This window comes from Populus alba, chromosome 4 (assembly GCF_005239225.2).
Source record: "Populus alba chromosome 4, ASM523922v2, whole genome shotgun sequence".
Lineage (NCBI taxonomy): Eukaryota > Viridiplantae > Streptophyta > Magnoliopsida > Malpighiales > Salicaceae > Populus > Populus alba.
The window spans coordinates 6843235-6863818 of record NC_133287.1 but is presented as its reverse complement, the minus strand read 5'-3'; the positions used below and the strand labels follow the sequence as shown (position 1 = coordinate 6863818).

The following is a 20584-nucleotide window of genomic DNA, read 5'->3' as shown; positions in this document are numbered from 1 at the left end:
ACGCTATATGATAATTAGGGAGCATCGAACTCATGGGATTGGACAAGACACTATGAAGATATGTAATGTTTGATGAGTGCACGTAAAGGGAGCCATGGGATGGCACATCGAGTTGCTTCTACGCTATAGATAAGACTTGGATATTTCACACTATTTTAGGTTGTAGAGCATGCAATTTTATGTGATCGAATTGAGCTAGTGAATAGATATAAGCAACCTATCTAAGCCTAAGAAAATGTATATAATTAGGGTTTGAGCATGTATTATCACACACAAAGCTAGAAAATAATTGAAAGTAAATCGATAGTAACTTTTTCGAGGATTACTCACTTTTTTTTTTAAAGTTTTATTGCTTTTTATTTAGTGCAAACATGATAGGTATGCAATAAACATCCAAGAATCCCAAGTTATTATTTATATACATTACCAAATAAAGTCATTTTATTTCTTTTCTATGTTTAGATAGAGGGTCTTGAATTTCATAAAAACATGTCAATTAATGGTTTTTTTATATCAATTTCTTATTTATCTATAATTTGTTTTAATTATGTTAATATTTCATGTTAATGAACTTTTGTTTAAAAACAATTCTCAACACAAATTTTAACCCTAAAAATAATTAGATCCACTTTGAATTTGATTTTAAATGTGCTTATTATTCATGTTTGATTAAAACAAATTCCAACACATTGATACACATACATGTATTTATAATTAAAGAGGAAGATTTGTTTTTTATAAGAGCAAGCTTATACACCGTGAAACTAATCAAGTAAGAGAAAAGATATAAGAAAGTATTTAATTATTTTCTCGAGATAAATAATGAAACAAAGATAATAAAAACATCAAAAATATATTTTTTTATATTTTTTATTTAAAAAAAATGTAAAAATTCACTTTAAAATTATCCTAAATTTATTTTACACATGTCTCTTTCTTTTCAATCAAACACGTAACCAACCCAACACAAATCAAAAGAAAAAAATATCAATCAAAGATCCTCATTCCCTTTAAGTAAGAATTTTGGACCTCACACATCCAAAGCAAAAGAACATGAATTGTTTGCATTGAAGGAGGTGGTGGTGGTCCCAATATAATATATATTTGTGAAACTTAGCCTCCTTCAAAAGTGCCTAACTTTTCCAACCCCTTTAATGTTTGTGGGATCATCAACAAAATATATAAAATAATTCTATATTAAGTATATTCTATCGAACAATCTACTTCCTTTCTCACAATCATCAACTTCTCAATTACAAAATTCGAGTCATTTAAACCAAATAAAGGGTTCTTGTGTTTGAAGTGTTCACATTTTGGTAGACACAATTTTCTGCTTGGATTTCCCTTTTTTTTTTTTTTTTTTTTCCCCTCCCCTCGTAAAGAAGGAGAGAGTATATTTATGTTCACGTATCTCCCTTGTTCCTAGGAACATATATTCTTCATTCCCTTTTTTCCTTCTAGTGATATTCTCTTGATTAAAAAAATAAAATAAAAAAAGGAGCAATGGTTTTTAAAATCATACTCAATTCGTTTTATTCACTATTATTTATGGTTATCATCTTGAGGCTAGGGTTATAGTTTTCAGGTCGACGGGGGCATCTAGAATTTCTTAGGGACATTAGTGAGTGCCAACTAAAATATGGCCATAGGTGTTTAAATATTTTGGCAAAATTAGACTTAGGCAGTGGTTGTTTTCATGGTTGGACTATGTATTTGAAATTTTTTTAATTTTAGATAGTTGGACCGCGTACTTTTTAAAAATTTATTAAATAGATTGTTTGAATTTAAAAAATATTATTTTGATGTATTTTCAATTAAAAAATACTTTAAAAAACAATATGTACCACAATTTCAAATAAGTTTTAGTCTATGAAAAGAAGGCAGCCCTAAAGGCTAAAAGGATGGATAAATTATAGGACTCAAAATCTGTTTAAGAGATGTTAAATATTGTTTTTCAAAAAAATTTTTTTTTTTGAAAATGTATCAAATTGATTTTTTATTTTATTTTTAGCATTAACACATTAAAATGATTAAAAACACTAAAAACTATTTTTTATTTTTTATTTTTTATTTTTATTCTCTCTCATTCTGTAATCCTTTTCTTTTTATAAAATAATTTTTTTCAAATCACAACCACAAAAACTACTACAATACCAAATACATTTTTAGTTTAAAAAGAGAAGGCAGCCCTAAAGGATAAAATAATAATTTTTAAAAGCACGATTAAACCACAATACTAAAAAAATACCTAACTCCTTCCCTTGTTTATCTTTTGTGACAAGAATATGTTATTAATGTGAAATCTTAAAAGGGGTAATTATCTTCTCTTAATATACAAAAACTAACCTAATTAGTCACCCTAATATACAATCGGATAACATGATTAACATATATGTTTATCGATTAATTTTTTAAAGCTAAAAATACAAAGAAGTTATTTTATTGTGTCATTTCATAATTATCATATTCTATAAAGTTGAGTTTGATTAGTATACTAAGATATATAATAAGAAATAAATAAATATAGAAAAGATGAAAAAAATACTTTATTAAAAAAACATAAATGAAGATATAAAATAAATCTGTATCTAAAATAATTTTAGAATAAATTTATATCCTTTTAAAATAAAAAGGTACAGAAAATAAATAGCTATTGATTCAATTTATTGCCTTGCAGAACCATGACTAGACACCACCTAATTAGATAAATAACTCCATTAATTACGTACATATCCCCGTATTGATTTTCTAAATAAAAACTATCTTACCTTTCATGAACATGATAAGATGGTTATCATCCCAATGGTCTTTATCCTCTCTTTTTATTAATATACTAACTAAATACTATCTAACTATACAAATAACTCCATTAATCACACATATGTCCACAAATTAATTTTACTAAATTTTTTTTCATTTTTTAATCATGATAAGATGGTTTTTTTTCTCAATTTACAACAAGATATTGAAATTCCAAAAAAAAAAAAAGCATATAAAAAAAGCTATATAAAACATTATTTTAATGCTTTTTATGTGACCACTGCAATTTTAAAACGTGGTTGGCCGCGTAAACATTGAAGAACTTATTCTTATTTAAAAAAAAAAAAAAAAATTGTACCTTATATTATATACAAACACACATAAAATGCCCAGCAATTTAACCTCCACCTCACTTTCAAAGCCACCTACCGTTAAAAATGCCAAGATTCCCCCCCACATAAGAAATGGCATCAATCAATAAAGATAACATCGAACCTAGTCATCCATTTTTAACGGCTCAAGATTCTTCACCAAAAAGACAGGTATATAAGCCAACTCACATGAGAACATTTCCTTTTCCAACGTTACATTTGATCGTACGGTCAGTATCGTTTCATCACCACGCGGTACGGTTGTGAGGTGCAGTCTTTCAGAGAGAGAGAGAGAGAGACGAGGCTTGTTTAATGGGACCTGGGGGCCCAATACAACTTGGTGATGTTACATTTTACTCCTTTTATTTACTTTATCTCTCAAATCTAGTCCCTGGAAAATGCATACTTATAATATTCACTAAATATCTCAAACCAGACAAAGATTAAAATTTTGACCATTCTCACGATTTTTATATATAGATGGTATTTAATCTTGTTACACAAAAGTATGTAGTAATTGAAAATTGGTTATATAATAATAATAAAAAAAATATTTCAGATATTACAATTGGAATATTTATGTTCATGCCCACAAGCCCAAGGGATTCAAGATATATTCCACATGCCACCACGGTAATTTCTGTTAATTTGATTGTTAAATTTGGTACTAGGATAAAATTGCTACAATTGAGAAGCTACAACGGTAAAATTGTGATGATTTATTCTTTATAAACTAAAGTGTAGCTTGATATAACTTCCTAATTGCCTATTATACTCACCACATATCACATAGGATTTGCTTGGCACATAGCTCATCCATCTCTAATTGTTTAATTTGAAGTTTTGTTGAATCGTATTTTTATAATTTGATTTGTAGAATAGAATTACTTTAAACCATTTCAAATAAAATTTTGGAAAGCCCAGGTTAATTTCTAGATTACGTTAGTGTAAAAGGCTTCTATTTTTTATTAATGAAAGCAAAGGGTAAAGATATTGTTCTGTTTGTTTTTGTGTTTTAAAAGTGTTTTTTTAAAAAAAAATTTAAAAATTATTTTAAATTAATATTTTTTGATGTTTTTAGATTATTTTAATGTGCTAATGTTAAAAATAATTTTTTAAAAAATAAAAAATATATTATTTTAGTATATTTCTAAGTTAAAAACATTTTAAAAAACAATTGTAATTACACTTTCAACCTTAACCACGCTATTTATTATATGCAAGAGTTGCCTAAAAATGTTTTATTAAATAGTAATTATTACTAGTTTTTTTTCCCTAAACTAACACAATTGAAAAAATAATTTTAAAATTAACATAGTTGAACTAGTTGCGTAAACAACATTTGTGCAATTTGAGATAAACAGGTCTCATTTGAACAACTCACATGGGCAAAAAAGTTTTCCTTTCGTTTTAGCTAACTTGTTTATTTATTTAGTCTCTTAATTTTTTTATTTAATTAATTTTAGTTTTATTATTATGATTATTTCGTTTGTTGTTTTGCGACAAAAAAACTAGCTAAAGTTACTATTTTCTTCAAAAGAGAATGCTAAAAAAAGTAATTTTTTTGCCCGATTTATATAAAAATAAATTTAATTGATGAAATAATCACAATAATAGAAATAAGATGAGCTAAAAAATAAACATTGAGGAACCAAATGAACGGAAAAAAAAAAAAAAGAGAATAGGCTAACACAATAACCAAAACAAATAAAATAAAAAAGGAAAGAAAAAAAGAATTAGAAGACATCACAACTCAATGACAACATATATCATTGAAAAGATATTAACGAAATAAATTTTTAGACACTAAAAAAAATCATCCCTCAAATTTTAAGGAAGTCATACGCACCGCCTAAATATAAAAAAAATATACTTATTTAATAATGCATATAAAACACGTGCCAGCATGTTAATTTATATATTTTTTTGAGTTAGGTGCATGTCACTGATATACCTAATACAAAAGAAAAAAATGACTATGTTGTGTACGTTTGAGGTATTTTTCCCCACATGTGATAGTTCTAGAAGGAAAAAAAATACTCTATTGGTATCTACAAATCTTCCTATCAATCTTATAAAAGTTGCTATACATAGAGTTCTTAGAGAAGAGTTGTCAATACGCTATTATGCTTCTTCCCTTTCTTTTACTTTCTTTTTCTATTCTATGAATTTAGGGTGCGGCAATACTATTTAGCTAGTGTTTTTAAAATAGAAAGGATATAAATATATTTGGTTGGAAAAACAAAAATAAAAGATAAAATAAATGTTCTTACCACAATTTTAAAGTGAATTTACATTTTTTTTAAAATAAAATATATAAATAGATATATTTTCACTATTTACATCTCTTCTATCTTAAAACACTAACTAAACATTACCAACCATAAAAAGCTTCGACTTTTAAAAAAAATATAAAGATTAAAATAGATAATATCCATAATTCCTAATGGTTTGATAAGGTAGCATAGCACATGAATCTTTATTTTGAAATTATTATTTTAAATTTAGATTCAAATGGAAAAATATATGAAATAAACTTTTTATAAATTTAATTTGTCAAACTTTTTTGTTTTTGTTTTTTAGTAGCACTCACCATCCTAGAAATAGAGATGGGTGCATACACGTTATCCTAAAATCTACTAGATATGTTTTTATTATTTACATCCTTAAAACACTAACTAAATTTAATTCAAATAGAAAATATATGAAATAAACTTCTTATAAATCTAAATTATTTGTAAAACTTTTTTTTGTTTTTTAGTAGCTCTCACCGTCCTAGTAATGGAGATGGGTGCATACACATAGTCCTAAAATCTAATAGGATTCTTGGGGGCATATCTAGCGATAGAGCCCCACTTCCATTCAAGGTTTTCCTGCAATATAGCCCCACTTTCATTGAAGGTCTTTTGGCACACTCTCGAGGGAAATGTGTCCTTTTTGCGAGACAAGACATGGCATTGCAAGCCCAATACCTTTCCTAATTTCCAATCAAATTTCAAGTACTAAATAAAATAGTTTCAGGCAAGTAAGCAACTCACCTCCTCTTCCTCGCATTGCCATATTGCTTTGTTCTGTCTCCTTTCCCTTTTGACATTTTCACAAAGTCAAAGAAAAAGCAAAAAATAAAACACCCACCTCTCTTTGTATAAATAATAATTAACATCTACCAGGTCAAGTGCTCCACCATCATCTCTCTTCTCTCTCTCTCTCTATCTCTCCAATCTTAAAAGTCAGCGCAGTCCTTTCTGCCTTGCATTCACTCTTTTCTTGCCATTATAATCAACACAGAGGTGGGTTAGGATTCCTAGGTAGATCGAGTCTTCAATGGCGGAGGATCAGGACTGGGATTTGTATGCAGTGGTAAGGAGTTGCACCTCTGCTGCTGCTGCTACAAACAGAAACAGTAGTAGCAGCAACGTCAGTGAGAATTTTGAGAGCCCTTTTGAGTGCTTGGATTCTTCAACTTTTGATGATGATGATGGAGAATCCAGCCCATTTTCTTTTCCAAATCTTGCTTCTCAGCCTAGAAACAACAGCTGTTTGCAAGAATTGCAAGATTCTTACAAGCCCTTTTTGCCTAGCTTCACCACCAGTACTGGTCTTCAAGGTAAGAACAGCAACGACAATATTCCTAGCTTCTCCATTTCTGATTTTGGGGTCATTTTTAGTGGCCAAAATCAATCACAACTAGCACAACAACAACCACTAACCACACCATCCACTAGTGTTGCCATGAGTCCCTGGTTCAACAATAGCCAAAAGCAGCCACAGCATGTACAGCAACAGCAAAATCAAGGGAGACAATTGCACCAGCAAGGGACTAGCACTTCCTCTCTCTTTCCTTTAAGAGCCACACAATCTCAGACCCCAAGAAAAAAGTAAGTAGGTTAATTAAATTCTTCGTTTCTTGTTATATAATTATTTCATAAATGAGAAAACTTTACAAAATGCTCATGCTTAAATTTTCCAACTTTTTTCCCTTTATGACAGAAAAAGTAACCAGAAGAGGCTGATATCGCATGTAACTGCAGAGAATCTCTCTAATGATGTGTGGGCTTGGAGAAAATATGGTCAAAAACCCATCAAAGGCTCTCCCTATCCAAGGTTAGCCCTTTATTCCATTCTCATTTTTCCCTTCCTTTCTTTAAGAAGATTTTGATTGTTGTCACTACATATGGCCTAAAATTGGGTTACTTTTCTTTTACAGGAACTATTACAGATGCAGCAGCTCAAAAGGGTGTGCAGCAAGAAAGCAAGTGGAGAGGAGCAATACAGATCCAAACATGTTTGTTGTCTGCTACACAGGTGATCACACACACCCACGTCCGACACACAGGAACTCACTTGCCGGGAGTACAAGAAACAAGGTCCAACAACCAGCTCAAAAGCCGGAAAACAAAGAATCCGAGCATCCCGTTTCAGCTGATAGGGGCTCGTGTTCTTCTCCACTTTCAGCCACTAGTTTGTCTCCAAGAACCACACTTTCAGCTCCCATTTACAATATTGAGGCGGTAGGAAACGAGCAAGAAAGCATCAAAACGCATAATTTGGAAGGCGGGCATGGATTGATGGGAAGCGATGATCATGAAGATGATGTCGATGATTGTGATAATGACATTAATGACGATTACGATGATGATCTTTTGATTCCAAATATGGCCTTAAATGAAGATCTTATTAAAGGGTTTCAGGAGCTTGTTAGTGGTAATGAAGGTGGTGGTTTAAGCAATAGTCCTGCTTTTGGAGACGACTTTTCCTCTCCTGTTGTTGGTGGCTCTGCCAGCACAGCTGCCGGAGCAACTGGTGGTGGTGGCTGCTAATTATAGAAGTTGCTAGAAGTTTTCTCTTTTAATATTAAAGAAAAAAATGGATTTGATGGAAACTTTTTCTCCCCCACCAAGATTGATGTAGAAGATAGAAAGAATCTTTTCTCTCTCCACAATGTCTTTTTTCTTTTTTCTTTTGTCTTTTTCCTTGTTTGTTTTTATTTACATCACTTAATTGATGTTTCAGAATAAATAAAATAAAATATAGTTAGAAAAGATAAAAAACATATCTTTATTTTTTCTATTAAAAAAAATCACTCAAATTTATTTTTATAACTATAATAAATTAATTTTTTTTATATCTATTTTTTAATCCTGAAACACTAGCTAAATACAATGAAAAGAGAACATGATATATGGACCAGCTAAATATATGGTTTTTTTTTTAAAAAAAAAATATTAAAATCTAAAAAAATTATATATATATATATATATATATAAAACCGTGATAGCGTGTGAAATTGAACTGTAAATATTTTAAATTGTCACAATAATTAATTTTAAAACCATATATAGTGGACCAAATTTTTCATCTCATTTTCTTTGAAGTTATTTTATTACTTTCTATTTTAAATATTCTTAATGGGAATAATCAAAGGAAAAATGTGGATAATCAAGGAATCATAGACAAAGATATTGGGTTGATAAAGTCTACAATTAACTAGAATTAATCTTATTTGGAAGATTGTAGAGCTTTAGGATTTAACAAAATGAATTTAAGCATGGCATAATGTTTATTAAATTTGGCCTTCCATTCGATTTTTATTATATATATATATATTATATATATATATAAAAGATTAATGGTGCATTGGTTAGGAGAAGGTTTGGAAATGCAGCTATACCCATATTTTTAAAAAAATTATTTTTATATATATTTTGGATAGTTTTGATACGCTAATTTTAAAAATAATTTTTTAAAAAATAAAAAGCAATATTTTAATGCATTTCTGTATGAAAAATATTTTGAAAAGCAATTATAACCACACTTCAAAATAAACTCTAAAATAGGTCTAAAACTCGAACAAAAATAGTCTTCTCACCATCAATTAGTAGTATTTTATTCATTTATTTTTACCAAAAATAAAATTAATTTGATAAAAGGTGAATAGATGGGAAGGAGCACCTCTACATTTGAATTCTAGCCCAATTTTCTCCGTCGTTTGGATAAAAATTGAAGGGAAAAAAAATCTAGAGAAGTCATGTTGGATGGATGGTGAAACCCTAACAAATGATGATTAACCCTAACAAAAAAGATAGCCTTAATGTTACTTCTTACTGTTTGATTAATGATAATAATTCGAGCTAGTAATGATAATTATTCTGTACCAAAAAAATAATAATTATCATACAAGTAATTATTTTGTGACCATCCCTTTTAATTGAGAAAGAACTGCTCATCCATTGAAAAGATGTGATTGCGCACATGAAGCTCCCTCACATCCACTCTAATAAATTTAGGGCAATTCTGCTTTTGTGATCATGCAATTAGTGGAATCTACTGTTCAAATCAACAGCAATAAACAAGTATCCTATGTGCAAAAAGATTCAATAATTTCCCACAACTTAGTTTATTATTGCTCTAATTCTTAAGGTATTTATTGGCTACAAGGTTGTTGTTGTTTTTTTTTTTGTATTTACAAACTTTAGGATATAGGTTGTCTCTGTTTTTTTAGCCGGCATCAAAAAAATATTTTATGGTTTGAGATTAATCATACCATATTATATTATCTTGGCTTTAACTATAATTCATCTTGTATTTTTAGAAAATACCTGTTAATGTTTGATGGACTCTTAAAATCATATACTTTATAAGTTATCCAAGTTATTGAATGAAGTTATTAATTTAAATTTAATAAAAAAATCAACATAAATAATTATAATTATAAAACTCAGCTTAACACTACTTGGATTATGTTTAACTAGGTTAAAAGTTTGCAGAGTCTATTTAAGAGGAATATGTATCTTGGACAAAACTATAAATGTAACCTTTTAAAATATTTAAAAAATATATATTTTTTATTTTTTTATGTATATCTAACAAGTAGGGTCTTGAATAATTTTTATTTCGTAATTGGAGTCTTTTATTAAGTGGATGCAATTTTTTTTCATAAAGTATAATTAACAAATATATCTTATTTATTCTTGAGGTCTTTTGTTAAGTGGGGGCTTTCGGTTATTATCTAAATGGCTCTTAGCTTAAGCTGGGTCTGGAAATTAATCTAATAAAACATGACCATTTTGATGAGTTCATCTATAATTCGATCAACTTGATCAAAACTTAAGTTATAGGTAGATTTTTTTTAAAAAAATAATTTTATAATTAATTTAAGTCAACTCAATAAAATTATAATCATGAGTTTTGAGTCGAGTCATATGCTGATTTAATTTTATATCCACAATAATAATTTATTTGAAAATTAATTGATGAAGAAATTAACAAACTAAATATCAAGTTTTCGGGTATTGGAGTTTTTCATTTACCCATACATCTATGCTTTATTGCTTTCTTGATAGGTGCCAAATTCTGAAAATTCTTGAAAACCACCATTTATTTTGGTTTTTTATTCTCAAAAAACTTAAAAAGTAAATATGGCATTTGAAACTTTAGTATAAAATCATAGTAAAAATTACCTCATTCTTTGAATAAATAAATAAATAAAAATTTTTCCAGCACGAGATTCATAAATTCTAACCAAGAAAATATAATATAAATATCGATAAAGCAAAATTGAAGAGAGTCAAGTGGTGGCTCAAAAGCATGGAGGATTCCACAAACCGTGACAAAGACTCGGTCTTTGAGCACCCTTTATCACGAGACAGACACAGGAACCCTTTTCATGCCTGTTGATGACGAGGTTTAAGGTCAAATCTTTTATATTCTTGGACATAAAGAATAGGTCAAACATATCTTCTTCCCCATTTGTTTAATTTCTACTTTTATTTTGCGAAATGTTTTTTTTCAATGAAGGAGAAATAAATCTAAGAATCTAACTTCCCTATATATATATATATATATATATATATATATATATATATATATATATATTAATGGTCAACCCGTAACATCATCAATGAGGTAGTTCAAGATTCTCATGATTTTAAATAATTATGCAAGTTGCTCTTCCTACCGCGTAAACTAAGTGCAATATTTTATCAAATTTAGTCTGGTATATTTTTGTATTTTAAAAATATATTTTTTAAAATATATAAAATCTAAATATTTGTCACTTTTATCATAATTATTCATCTGTTATTATACTTAATTATAAAATCTGAATTGATGGACATGTCAATTTGGGAGTTGACTCATCTGATCTAGACCAATTTTAATGGGAAAACAATTAAGAAAATAATTGACTTAACCTAATATTTACTGGCCTGATTATTTCTGTGTTTTAAAAGTATTTTTAAAAAAAATTAAATTTTTTTATTTTTTAATTAACTTCAAATTAATATGTTTTTAATGTTTTTAAATTATTTTAATATGCTGATATCAAAAATAATTTTTTAAAAATAAAATAAATTATTAACATGCATTTTGACACAAAAAATTATTTAAAAGTAACTAAAATTACATTGTCAAATAAGCTTATAGTAGAAAATCTAGTTTGACTAGTAAAAATCTTTGACTTTTATTTTTATTTTTATTTTTATTTAACACGATACTGTTTCGATCTTTTAATTTTTTTAAAAAAATTAACCATGATTTACCCTTCTGGTCTATAAAATACACTAGGTCTTCTCTTTAAAATTATGTTCTTGCATACCAACTATATTTTATCTTTTATTTACCATAAACAGAATGATGCACGGGCCTCATCTTCTCAGCCCATAGACTCCATAGCCCAATCTAAACTCATCTTTGTTAATTATCAAGGAATAAAAAAGAGAGAGAAGAAGTCATGATGAATGGTGAAAACATAAAAAAGAAAATTCATCCTAACAGAAAGATAGCTTTGTCATCTCTTGCTTTTTTTTTTTTATTATTATTAATAATTATAATTACCATAGATTTAGTAATGATAATTATTCCTTACCAAAAAAAAAGAAGATAATTATCATAAAACAAATTATTTTCTTACCATCCATTTTAATTGAGAGAACCATTGAAAAGATTGTGATCAAGCTCTCTTACATCCACTCAAAAATTACGGAAAATTTATCTTTTATGAGCATGCAATTATTTTCTAAACAAAATATTTTATCATTTAAATATATAAATATATTTATACCATTTGATTACCATAAATCATACTTATTGAAAGCAATAACAACAAACTTTGAATAAAACTAGTCTTACTTTTTTTAAAAAAATGTGAGAATACTCAGGTAAAAAAAAAAAAAATATTATACCATTTTAAAAATGATTTTAATTTTAAATTGTGAAAGTATAGTTGTCTGGCCTACATCAAGGTTTCATCTGATTTAGCACTGGATCTTCAAGTTAATTTGTGAATTACCTTATTAATTCTAAATTGATTTTGAATAAAACAATTTTTTAAAAAAATTATTAGAGTTGATTTGTCACCTGAATTTTATGAAATTAATATTTAAAATAATTTTAAACTTATCCCAAATTTAGCTCTCGATCAATAGGTAACTAGATTAACCCGTTGTAGTAGCCAAGTTTAATAACTGTGTATTATATAATACATTAATGTTTTCTAATGAAATTGATGCTGTTATATATATTAATGATAAAAGATGGAAACTAGTTGGACTGGGCCAAAATCTTACATGAACCACGGTGGACTAATCTTAATAGATGGCCCACACTATTTGATCTTAAGCGTCCAGGACCCACAGATTTACTCTCAAATTGACGGTCAAGATCTACTCTCTCTCTCTCGCTTCTTCTATCCAACCGTACTCGATGACAACTCAAAACAGTTCCTCATTTCTCTCCAAAACCCGAAAGAGAACACAACACTGAGAGAGAGAAGAAAAGCAGTCGTGATCCAGTGTGACAATCGGCGATGTTCCTGCGGGCGATCGGACGGCCATTACTGGCGAAGGTGAAGCAAACCACAGGGATCGTTGGATTGGATGTGGCCCCGAATGCGAGAGAAGTGTTGATCAATCTATACAACAAAACCCTAAAAGAGATCAAAGCAGTACCGGAAGATGAAGGATACCGTAAAGCAGTGGAGAGCTTTACAACACATAGACTTAAAGTTTGTGAAGAAGAAGAAGACTGGGAGAAGATTGAGGAACGGATTGGATGTGGTCAGGTCGAAGAGCTTATTGAAGAAGCTCAAGATGAGCTCAAGCTCATCGAAAAAATGATCGGTCAGTACATTTCTTAGATTTCATTTTTTTTCCTGATTTATTTCGCTTAGTTTATGGTCTATTAAGATTTATTTGCTAAAAATCAATGCTCGTGGAGGAAGATAATTTATGTTTACATTTAATTTGATTTTTGCTAATAAATGAGCTCAAAAGTATTTTAATCTAGAAAATTATCTTGTACAATAGCGGTTGTTGATTTTAGTTAATTATCATTAAATTGTGTTTTTCCAACGTATGTATTACGAGAGATGAAATTTCAGTCGATTCGAGTGGGTTTTGTCAATGATGTATTAAGAGATGGGTTTTGGTAGTACATTTGTTATTAAGTTTGGTAATTTGTGCTCAATTCAACTAATTATATTTCCAAACTAGTTTTGGTGCGGCGGATGTGGCTAATGGAGGATATTATGAGATTAGGGAGCTTTTATGATCCTAAATTGTATTTTACAACTAATTTAGGCATACTTTGTATGTATGGTTTGAGCATTGCAATTGGCTATGTCCTTCAAACAAACAAACAAACAAACAATGAAATAAAATGAAGTAAATATATAATTGAAAAGTGAAACAAAGAGACTCATGGAGTTTGTTAAGGCAAGCTTGAAATTTCATTTGCAGTGGCCATTCGCTACTAACTGGTTTGTTTGATGCTTGTTGGCTAAATACTGTGTCTGAAATATACGAAGATTGGTTTACTCAATCATTTCATTTTCCACCTTCCTAACTGCAGTGTTAAATTAGGTCTAATGTGAATTGAAGTTTGATTCTATAGGTGCATTGTCAATAACGATAGATTTAGAGATGAGGGTTGTATGTTATTAATGAAGACTTTACTCGAGTCGGTTACATTTAGTTCCTCCATATTGTTCTGATTTGAGGCACTCATTTTTGTGAGCTTAAATGTGGTCGTTTTTTTTTCCACTTGATATATCATTCTCAGCCTGCTAAGTTTACAAATTTGTATGCTTTGAAGATTTTCATTGTGTATATCTTCTCAAAAGAAGAAAGGGAGAGAGAGAGAGAGAGAGAGACTATGCATATTGATTTTACTTCCATTTGCATTAGAATCATCATTATGTTTTGCTTATGTGCATCTTGTTGGGGAACATACTGTATCTGAAACATGAATTTCAGCTTTCAAGGTTTGTTAGCTAGCATTTTTATTTTGGGAAGAAACTGCCAAGCAGCTACATGTGAGATCATCAATCATGTGGTTAATAATTTCCGTGAAGCCTGCATTGCATGCTAGAGCATTATTATGTATTTTATATCACTTCAAATACTAAGAAAATTTTGTTCTGTTGAACACAGAGTGGGATCCTTGGGGCGTTCCTGATGACTATGAATGTGAAATTATAGAGAATGATGCTCCCATTCCTAAGCATGTCCCAAGGCATATACCCGGTCCTCTCCCTGCAGAGTTTTACCAGACACTCGAGGCTGTGCAGACAAAGCGTGTGGAACCAAAGGATGCACCTGCTGTCACATCTGGTGAGTCGCAGTCAAAGGAGTAAAATGCTGCTGACAGTTATTTCAGAAAACACTGAGCTTTAGTGTTGAATCTGTTCATTGTTGTTAGACATGTTTGTGTTTGTTATCTTGTAATTCCCATTTTCCAGATTCAAATGGGATTCAATTTATGAGACTCTGGCTTGAGCCATTCCGGCAATAATCCGAACGGGTGTTACAAGAAATTTGTTGTTTTTTACAAGTCACTTTTGCTTCCTGTGAAAAATAACACATCCAGTATTTGACTGATCAGAGTATTGGTGATGGTGACCTCCCTAACACTTGTAATATAAGCTAACTAGTGCATGTCTGGATGGCAAAGCAATTTCAGAGCTGACTGATGATAGAGCAGCATGTTATTCACCTGCTATCTATTTTATGATCACCGATGGCATGGTGATTTCTTTAATGCGTAAATAAGGGGAAATAATAAATATGCGAATGTGTCATGATACTGCTAATACTGCAATAGTTATTAGTTGCAAAAGTCGCTGTAAAATGGAAATTCTAAGAATGTTCTGTCCCATAAACGAAGAAAATTGATTTGCTATTAAATAAAGAATAAGGTTTAGGATTACCACTTTGGACAAGTCCAGAAAATTCACAAGGATCAGTGCAATACTGTGTGCTCTTCTTAATTGCAGCAGGCCATGCGTGCAATCACAAGTAGAAAACACCATGGTCTCTACAAGTTCAAGTTGTACACAGAGAAGCTTTGAATGGCATATTTAGGAGACCAAGTCCAGTAATCAATATTCTCATCCTGGTAAAACTGATCTTCATTATCGTCAGATTGATATCCCTGATCCTTGTACTGTGTAGTTAGTGATCCAAGATTTTCACACATCACACTAGCTCAGGATGTGAAGTACAACTCCTTTGTGGAAGAGATGAACCTTTATCCCTCACCGACCTGCGAATCGTTGCAGCTAAATCAGGCCGTCCAGAACTACCATACAAGTTTGCAAGCATCAGATTGAATGCAGGGTCTGATGGATCAAGCTTGAGACCTCGCCTGGCTATATCTTCCCCAAGAGGCACAATCCTATGAGCTTTGCACGCTGCCAGCAGAGTCTTGTAGATTGAAGCATTTGGCCTCATAGGCATGGTTTCTAGTATTTCCATTGCCTCCTCTAGCCGGCCGGCTCGGCCGAGGAGATCAAATAAGCAAACATAGTGATCCAATTGAGGCTCTATACCATGCATTTCTTTCATTGAACTAAAATACTCGAGACCCATGTCAACCAAACCACCATGAGTGCAAGAGAAAAGCACTATCAAGAAGGTAACTGAATCAGGCTTGGCTCCGGTCAACCTCATATCATCAAAAGCAGAGAGAGCAGAAGAGATATGCCCATACGATGCCAACACGGATATCAATCCATTCCATGACACGATGTCTGGCTCACTTATTTCTGCAAATGCTCGCTCTGCATCCTTTGTAAGTCCACATTTCCCATAAAAGCTAACTAGGCCATTGGAGACTGAAATGAAGCTGCCTAAACCAGATTTCACAGAATAACTATGGAGTTGCATTCCAGATTCCACGCTATTCAAGCCCGCTGATGCGGATAAGAAGCCGGCCATGCTATATCCATCCATCTTAATGTCATCGTTGAACATGTGATTGATTATATGTAATGCCATTTCATGATGGCCCATCTGATTGAGCCTTGTGGCCAAACCTGTGTATGTGAGGGCATCTCTTTGGCTCATATTTCTAATCAAATGCCATGCATCATCTACCCTTTCATTTCCAGCATAAGCATCTACAAGAGCATTACTGACAGCAATATCATGATCAGCGTTCGTCTTGATTACATGTCCATGCAGCTTCAATAATTGACTTGCAGATTTTGCTGCCCTACAGGATCTGAGGATGATTGGTAGCGTAACAGAATTTGGTTGCAGCCCAGAAGCTGTCATCTCCATATACGAGTCAAAAGAATCTTGATGGAAACCATGTTCAGAAAGGCCAGCAATCAAAGATGTCCAAGAGATTACATCAGGCGACTCTATGCCCTTGAACACTCTCAAGCCATCTTTTACCTCATGAGAGCATTTCATGTACATGTCAACAAGTGCATTTCCAACAGGAACATCATCCTCCAAACCAGCCATGATCACCCTTGCATGGATCTGTCTCCCTAAATCAAGAGACAGAATTAACGAGCAAGCATTCAAAATACTCAGGTATGTAAAATTGTTCGATAAAATTCCAGAGGCCTCCATCTCTTGAAATGCAACTACAGCTTCCCTTAACTTCAAGTTTTGAGCCAACCCAGAGAGAATAGCGGTCCACAAAAACCTGTCAGACTCTGGTGTCAGCTTTGAAATCCTTACAGCATCGTCCATCCTCTGGCACTTGGAATACATATGGACAAGGGCAGTCTTCACTACCAAATTCAACTCAACCCCGAAAACTATCAAATGGGCATGAACCACTTTTCCATGTTTCAAACCAAGAAACCCCGCTGCAGCTAAAACCTTAACAAAAGTGAATTCATTTGGATAAACACCAGCCTTAATCATATCAATATAAATCCTCAATGCCTGACTCCATTTCCCTGCTTGAACAAGAGAAGAAATCACCGTTGTCCACGAAACAACATCACCATTATCCACACAACTAAATAGCCTACATGCCTCCTCAATAGAACCGTACTTGGAATACAAATCAATCAAAACGGACCCCAAAATCTGGTTTGACTCAAACCCATGTTTTATGACACATCCATGAATACACTTTCCATCACTGAATTCTCCTAAAGCAGAACAAGCCCTTAAAACACTTGAAAAAGTGAATTCATTCGGACAAGGACCGGAACCCATCATTTCCTGAAACTTTCCAAGTGCTTCTTCATGTTTTTCATGCTTAACATAAGCAGAAAGAATCCCAGTCCAAGACACAACATCTCTAGATGGCATTTCATCGAAGAACTGGTGTGCATAGTCCAAAGTAAAGCACTTTGAATAGAGAGACAGCAGATTGTTGTTTAGATACAAGTGGTCTTGAAAACCCAGTTTGACTATTGGGCTGTGAATGCAAACACCTTGCCTTAAAGATTTGGAGTTGCAGAAGGAAATAAGATGAGAACATGTTTCTTGCAAACAGGGGAGTTCTGTTCTGCTTAAGAGTTTTGTTGCTGTTTTACTTATCATCTTGCATAAAGAAGACTACTGAAATCTCCAAATTCTTGAAACATTAAACAAGTTGGACGTAGTTCATGTGTTGGATTTTGAGATTAATTTCTTAGGAATGTGTTCGGGACCTTAGGCCAGGCTCATTCAGCTTTGATAAAACCAAAGCCCAGCTGCATGCTCCACGATAAGCTGTGATAAACCTAGCCGACCAGAGTTTTATATCTAACTGGATGAAAATTAATTTAATTAAAATTAATCAATTCAGCAGGTTAATTTATGAATTGATTAAAATCAGAATAAAACTTAATTTAATTTTAAAAAAATTAAATCAAAACTTTGTATTTTAAATTGATGTGAGTTGATCCATAAGTATAACTATAATGAGAAGCTATGTAACTTTTGGATTAATTTTTTTTTTTAATAAAAAAATCATGTTTACATGGCATTATAAATAAAATCATGTTTATATTAAATATTACTGCTTATGCTAAATATGACAGATGATAAAATTTTGTTATTATTGTATGATGTAGAATTATTTCTATTTTTTTGATATAATTATTTTTTTAAATAATGATATAAGTAATAAATAAAAAATAAATCTTACTCATAATAATTAAAAAAAATACCCAATGTTTCGGACTTCCATGCATAGTTTAAAAACTTGGTTTGGCCCGGCGGATCAACCCAGAACCTAGCCAACCCAAGACTAAAACCAGGCCGGGTTTAAAAAAAATAAAAAAGTTAAAACTTGAGGTGATTTGGCTAACCTGGTGGGTTGACCCAGTCAAAAAATCAGCTGCAATTCGTTAATTTTTTTATTTTTACTAAAAAAATATTGTTTAAATTTTTTTTTTTAAAAAATCAAAATTAACTTGAATAACTTAATAATCTGATCAAAACTTAAAACCAGATCTTGAACCATCGACCGCAGGCCAAATTGCCAAATTTAAAAACTCTGCTTCCATGTGATGGTTCAAGCCCTCAGCAACAAAAGCATGGTCCTTGCAACTTTAGCCATACTCTTAATTAGGGGTGTTCACGGTTCGGTTCGGTTCGGTTTAGACTAAAAAAACCAACCGAACCAAATTACAGTATTGTTGCAAAAAATGAACCGAACCGGACCGAAAACCGATTCAAACCGAACCTGTCCGGTTCGGTTAAATCCGGTTTTTTAAGGAAAAAATCGGGAAACCTAATCCCATGGGTTTTTTTGGTTTTTTTTTTTTAAATTGGCTTACGGTGGGTAGGAATTCACTTCAAAGAAAAACAACCATGGTATATAGCAATTGTTTATGCATGATCAGCAATGTTCTTTCCCCGGCCAATCTGGTCTACACATTGTGAACTCCAAGCTGGGGTTCTTGCAGTAGCTTGAGCTTAGCTTTTCGGTTGTAAGGTTTAAGGTTATCTACGACCGAACGCTTGGTCCAAACATTAGGTAACCCATAACTGCCATTGATGCGTAGCTAAAGGAGCATAAAATAAAGCACAGAATCATGACCTGCAATTAAAACAACACTAGGCATTAACTTCAATGAACCTCAATCATGTAAAATCGTAAACATAGAAGCCAGTTTTATGAGGAAGTAGAACATTGCAGAAATCAGTCATGATGTTTGCTTACGTTAGAGAACTGACGCTTGTTTTTCATAGAAGTGTAAAGGGTGGGGAAGACTGGATGTGCACAGTAACAGAAGGCATACAAGCTTAATGCAGTAGGGATTCCATGCTAGTTCACTAACATTCCCTTTTCCTTAAATCCGACCTCATCAAATGCACCTCTTGTAAGTAACCAAGAAGAGATAGATGCAGAGAAGATGTTGGGTTTGGTGTGGGCGGCGGCTGCAGAAGAGATAAAGCTAGAGAAGAGATATATGTGGAGATGAAGGTAAGAGGCAGAGAAAATGAAAAATTTAGGTTTAGGGTGGGCGGCGGCTGCAGAAGTAAATTACAATGTTAGGTTTAGGTTTACACTTTATATTTATACTAGGTCAGTAGGTCGTTTCTTCTGGCTTTAGTTTTACGGTAGCCGGTTCGGTTCACCGGTTTTGGTGGTGAAATCGAAACCGAACCGAACCGGAAAGAGTTTTGGTTTTGGTAATCGGTTTAATCGGTTTTTTATCTCGGTTCGGTTCTCGGTTAATTTTTCATCGGTTTTCTCGGTTTTTTCAGTTATTCGGTTTTTTTGAACACCCCTACTCTTAATTGCGTTAATTTTTAAACATCCTCCTATACTATAAAATTTGGGAAACTTAATGTACTGTTCATATATAGTGGAAAAAAATTCCATTTAATTTCATCTCTTTTTTTTTCTTTTCAATATCATCCTCATTTTTTTTAACAATAATTCAGGTTATCTTTGAATCAGCTAAGTAAACTAGATCATATTGAAACAACTCTCACATAGTTGAATTATAAACCAGGTAAGGCAAGACATCAAATCAAGATATATTTTCTATTAATTTTATCCTCTTTTTTTTTCTTCTTAATTTTAACCTTTGATTTGCTTACTAGTACGCTGAGTTACCTTTAGACTAGCCAAATCAACTTGGTTATATTATGATAATTCTCACACAATTTAATTTTAAACTCGTGTTAGGTAAATGAACGAATTAAAAGGGTTTATTTTTGTCAATTTCATCATTTTTTCTCAATTTTATCATTGGATTTTTTTAATAA

The 20584-nt window shown here is 31.5% G+C and overlaps 3 protein-coding genes across 3 annotated transcripts; 2 read left to right on the top strand and 1 right to left on the bottom strand.

Moving 5' to 3' along the window:
• The first annotated feature begins 6315 nt into the window (after nt 1-6315).
• On the top strand, nt 6316-8087 carry LOC118030321 (probable WRKY transcription factor 27). Its single transcript, XM_035034378.2, has 3 exons — nt 6316-7009; nt 7122-7235; nt 7339-8087. The coding sequence occupies exons 1-3, from the start codon at nt 6456-6458 to the stop codon at nt 7949-7951; spliced, it is 1281 nt and encodes a 426-aa protein (XP_034890269.1). The 5' UTR covers nt 6316-6455; the 3' UTR covers nt 7952-8087.
• Nucleotides 8088-12814: 4727 nt separating this feature from the next.
• LOC118030299 (probable NADH dehydrogenase [ubiquinone] 1 alpha subcomplex subunit 5, mitochondrial) lies at nt 12815-15010 on the top strand. Its single transcript, XM_035034365.2, has 2 exons — nt 12815-13249; nt 14561-15010. The coding sequence occupies exons 1-2, from the start codon at nt 12937-12939 to the stop codon at nt 14761-14763; spliced, it is 516 nt and encodes a 171-aa protein (XP_034890256.1). The 5' UTR covers nt 12815-12936; the 3' UTR covers nt 14764-15010.
• Nucleotides 15011-15175: 165 nt separating this feature from the next.
• On the bottom strand, nt 15176-18144 carry LOC118030298 (pentatricopeptide repeat-containing protein At5g52850, chloroplastic). The gene has a single exon (XM_035034364.2). The coding sequence runs from the start codon at nt 17918-17920 to the stop codon at nt 15605-15607; it is 2316 nt and encodes a 771-aa protein (XP_034890255.1). The 5' UTR covers nt 17921-18144; the 3' UTR covers nt 15176-15604.
• Between the last annotated feature and the right edge of the window lie 2440 nt (nt 18145-20584).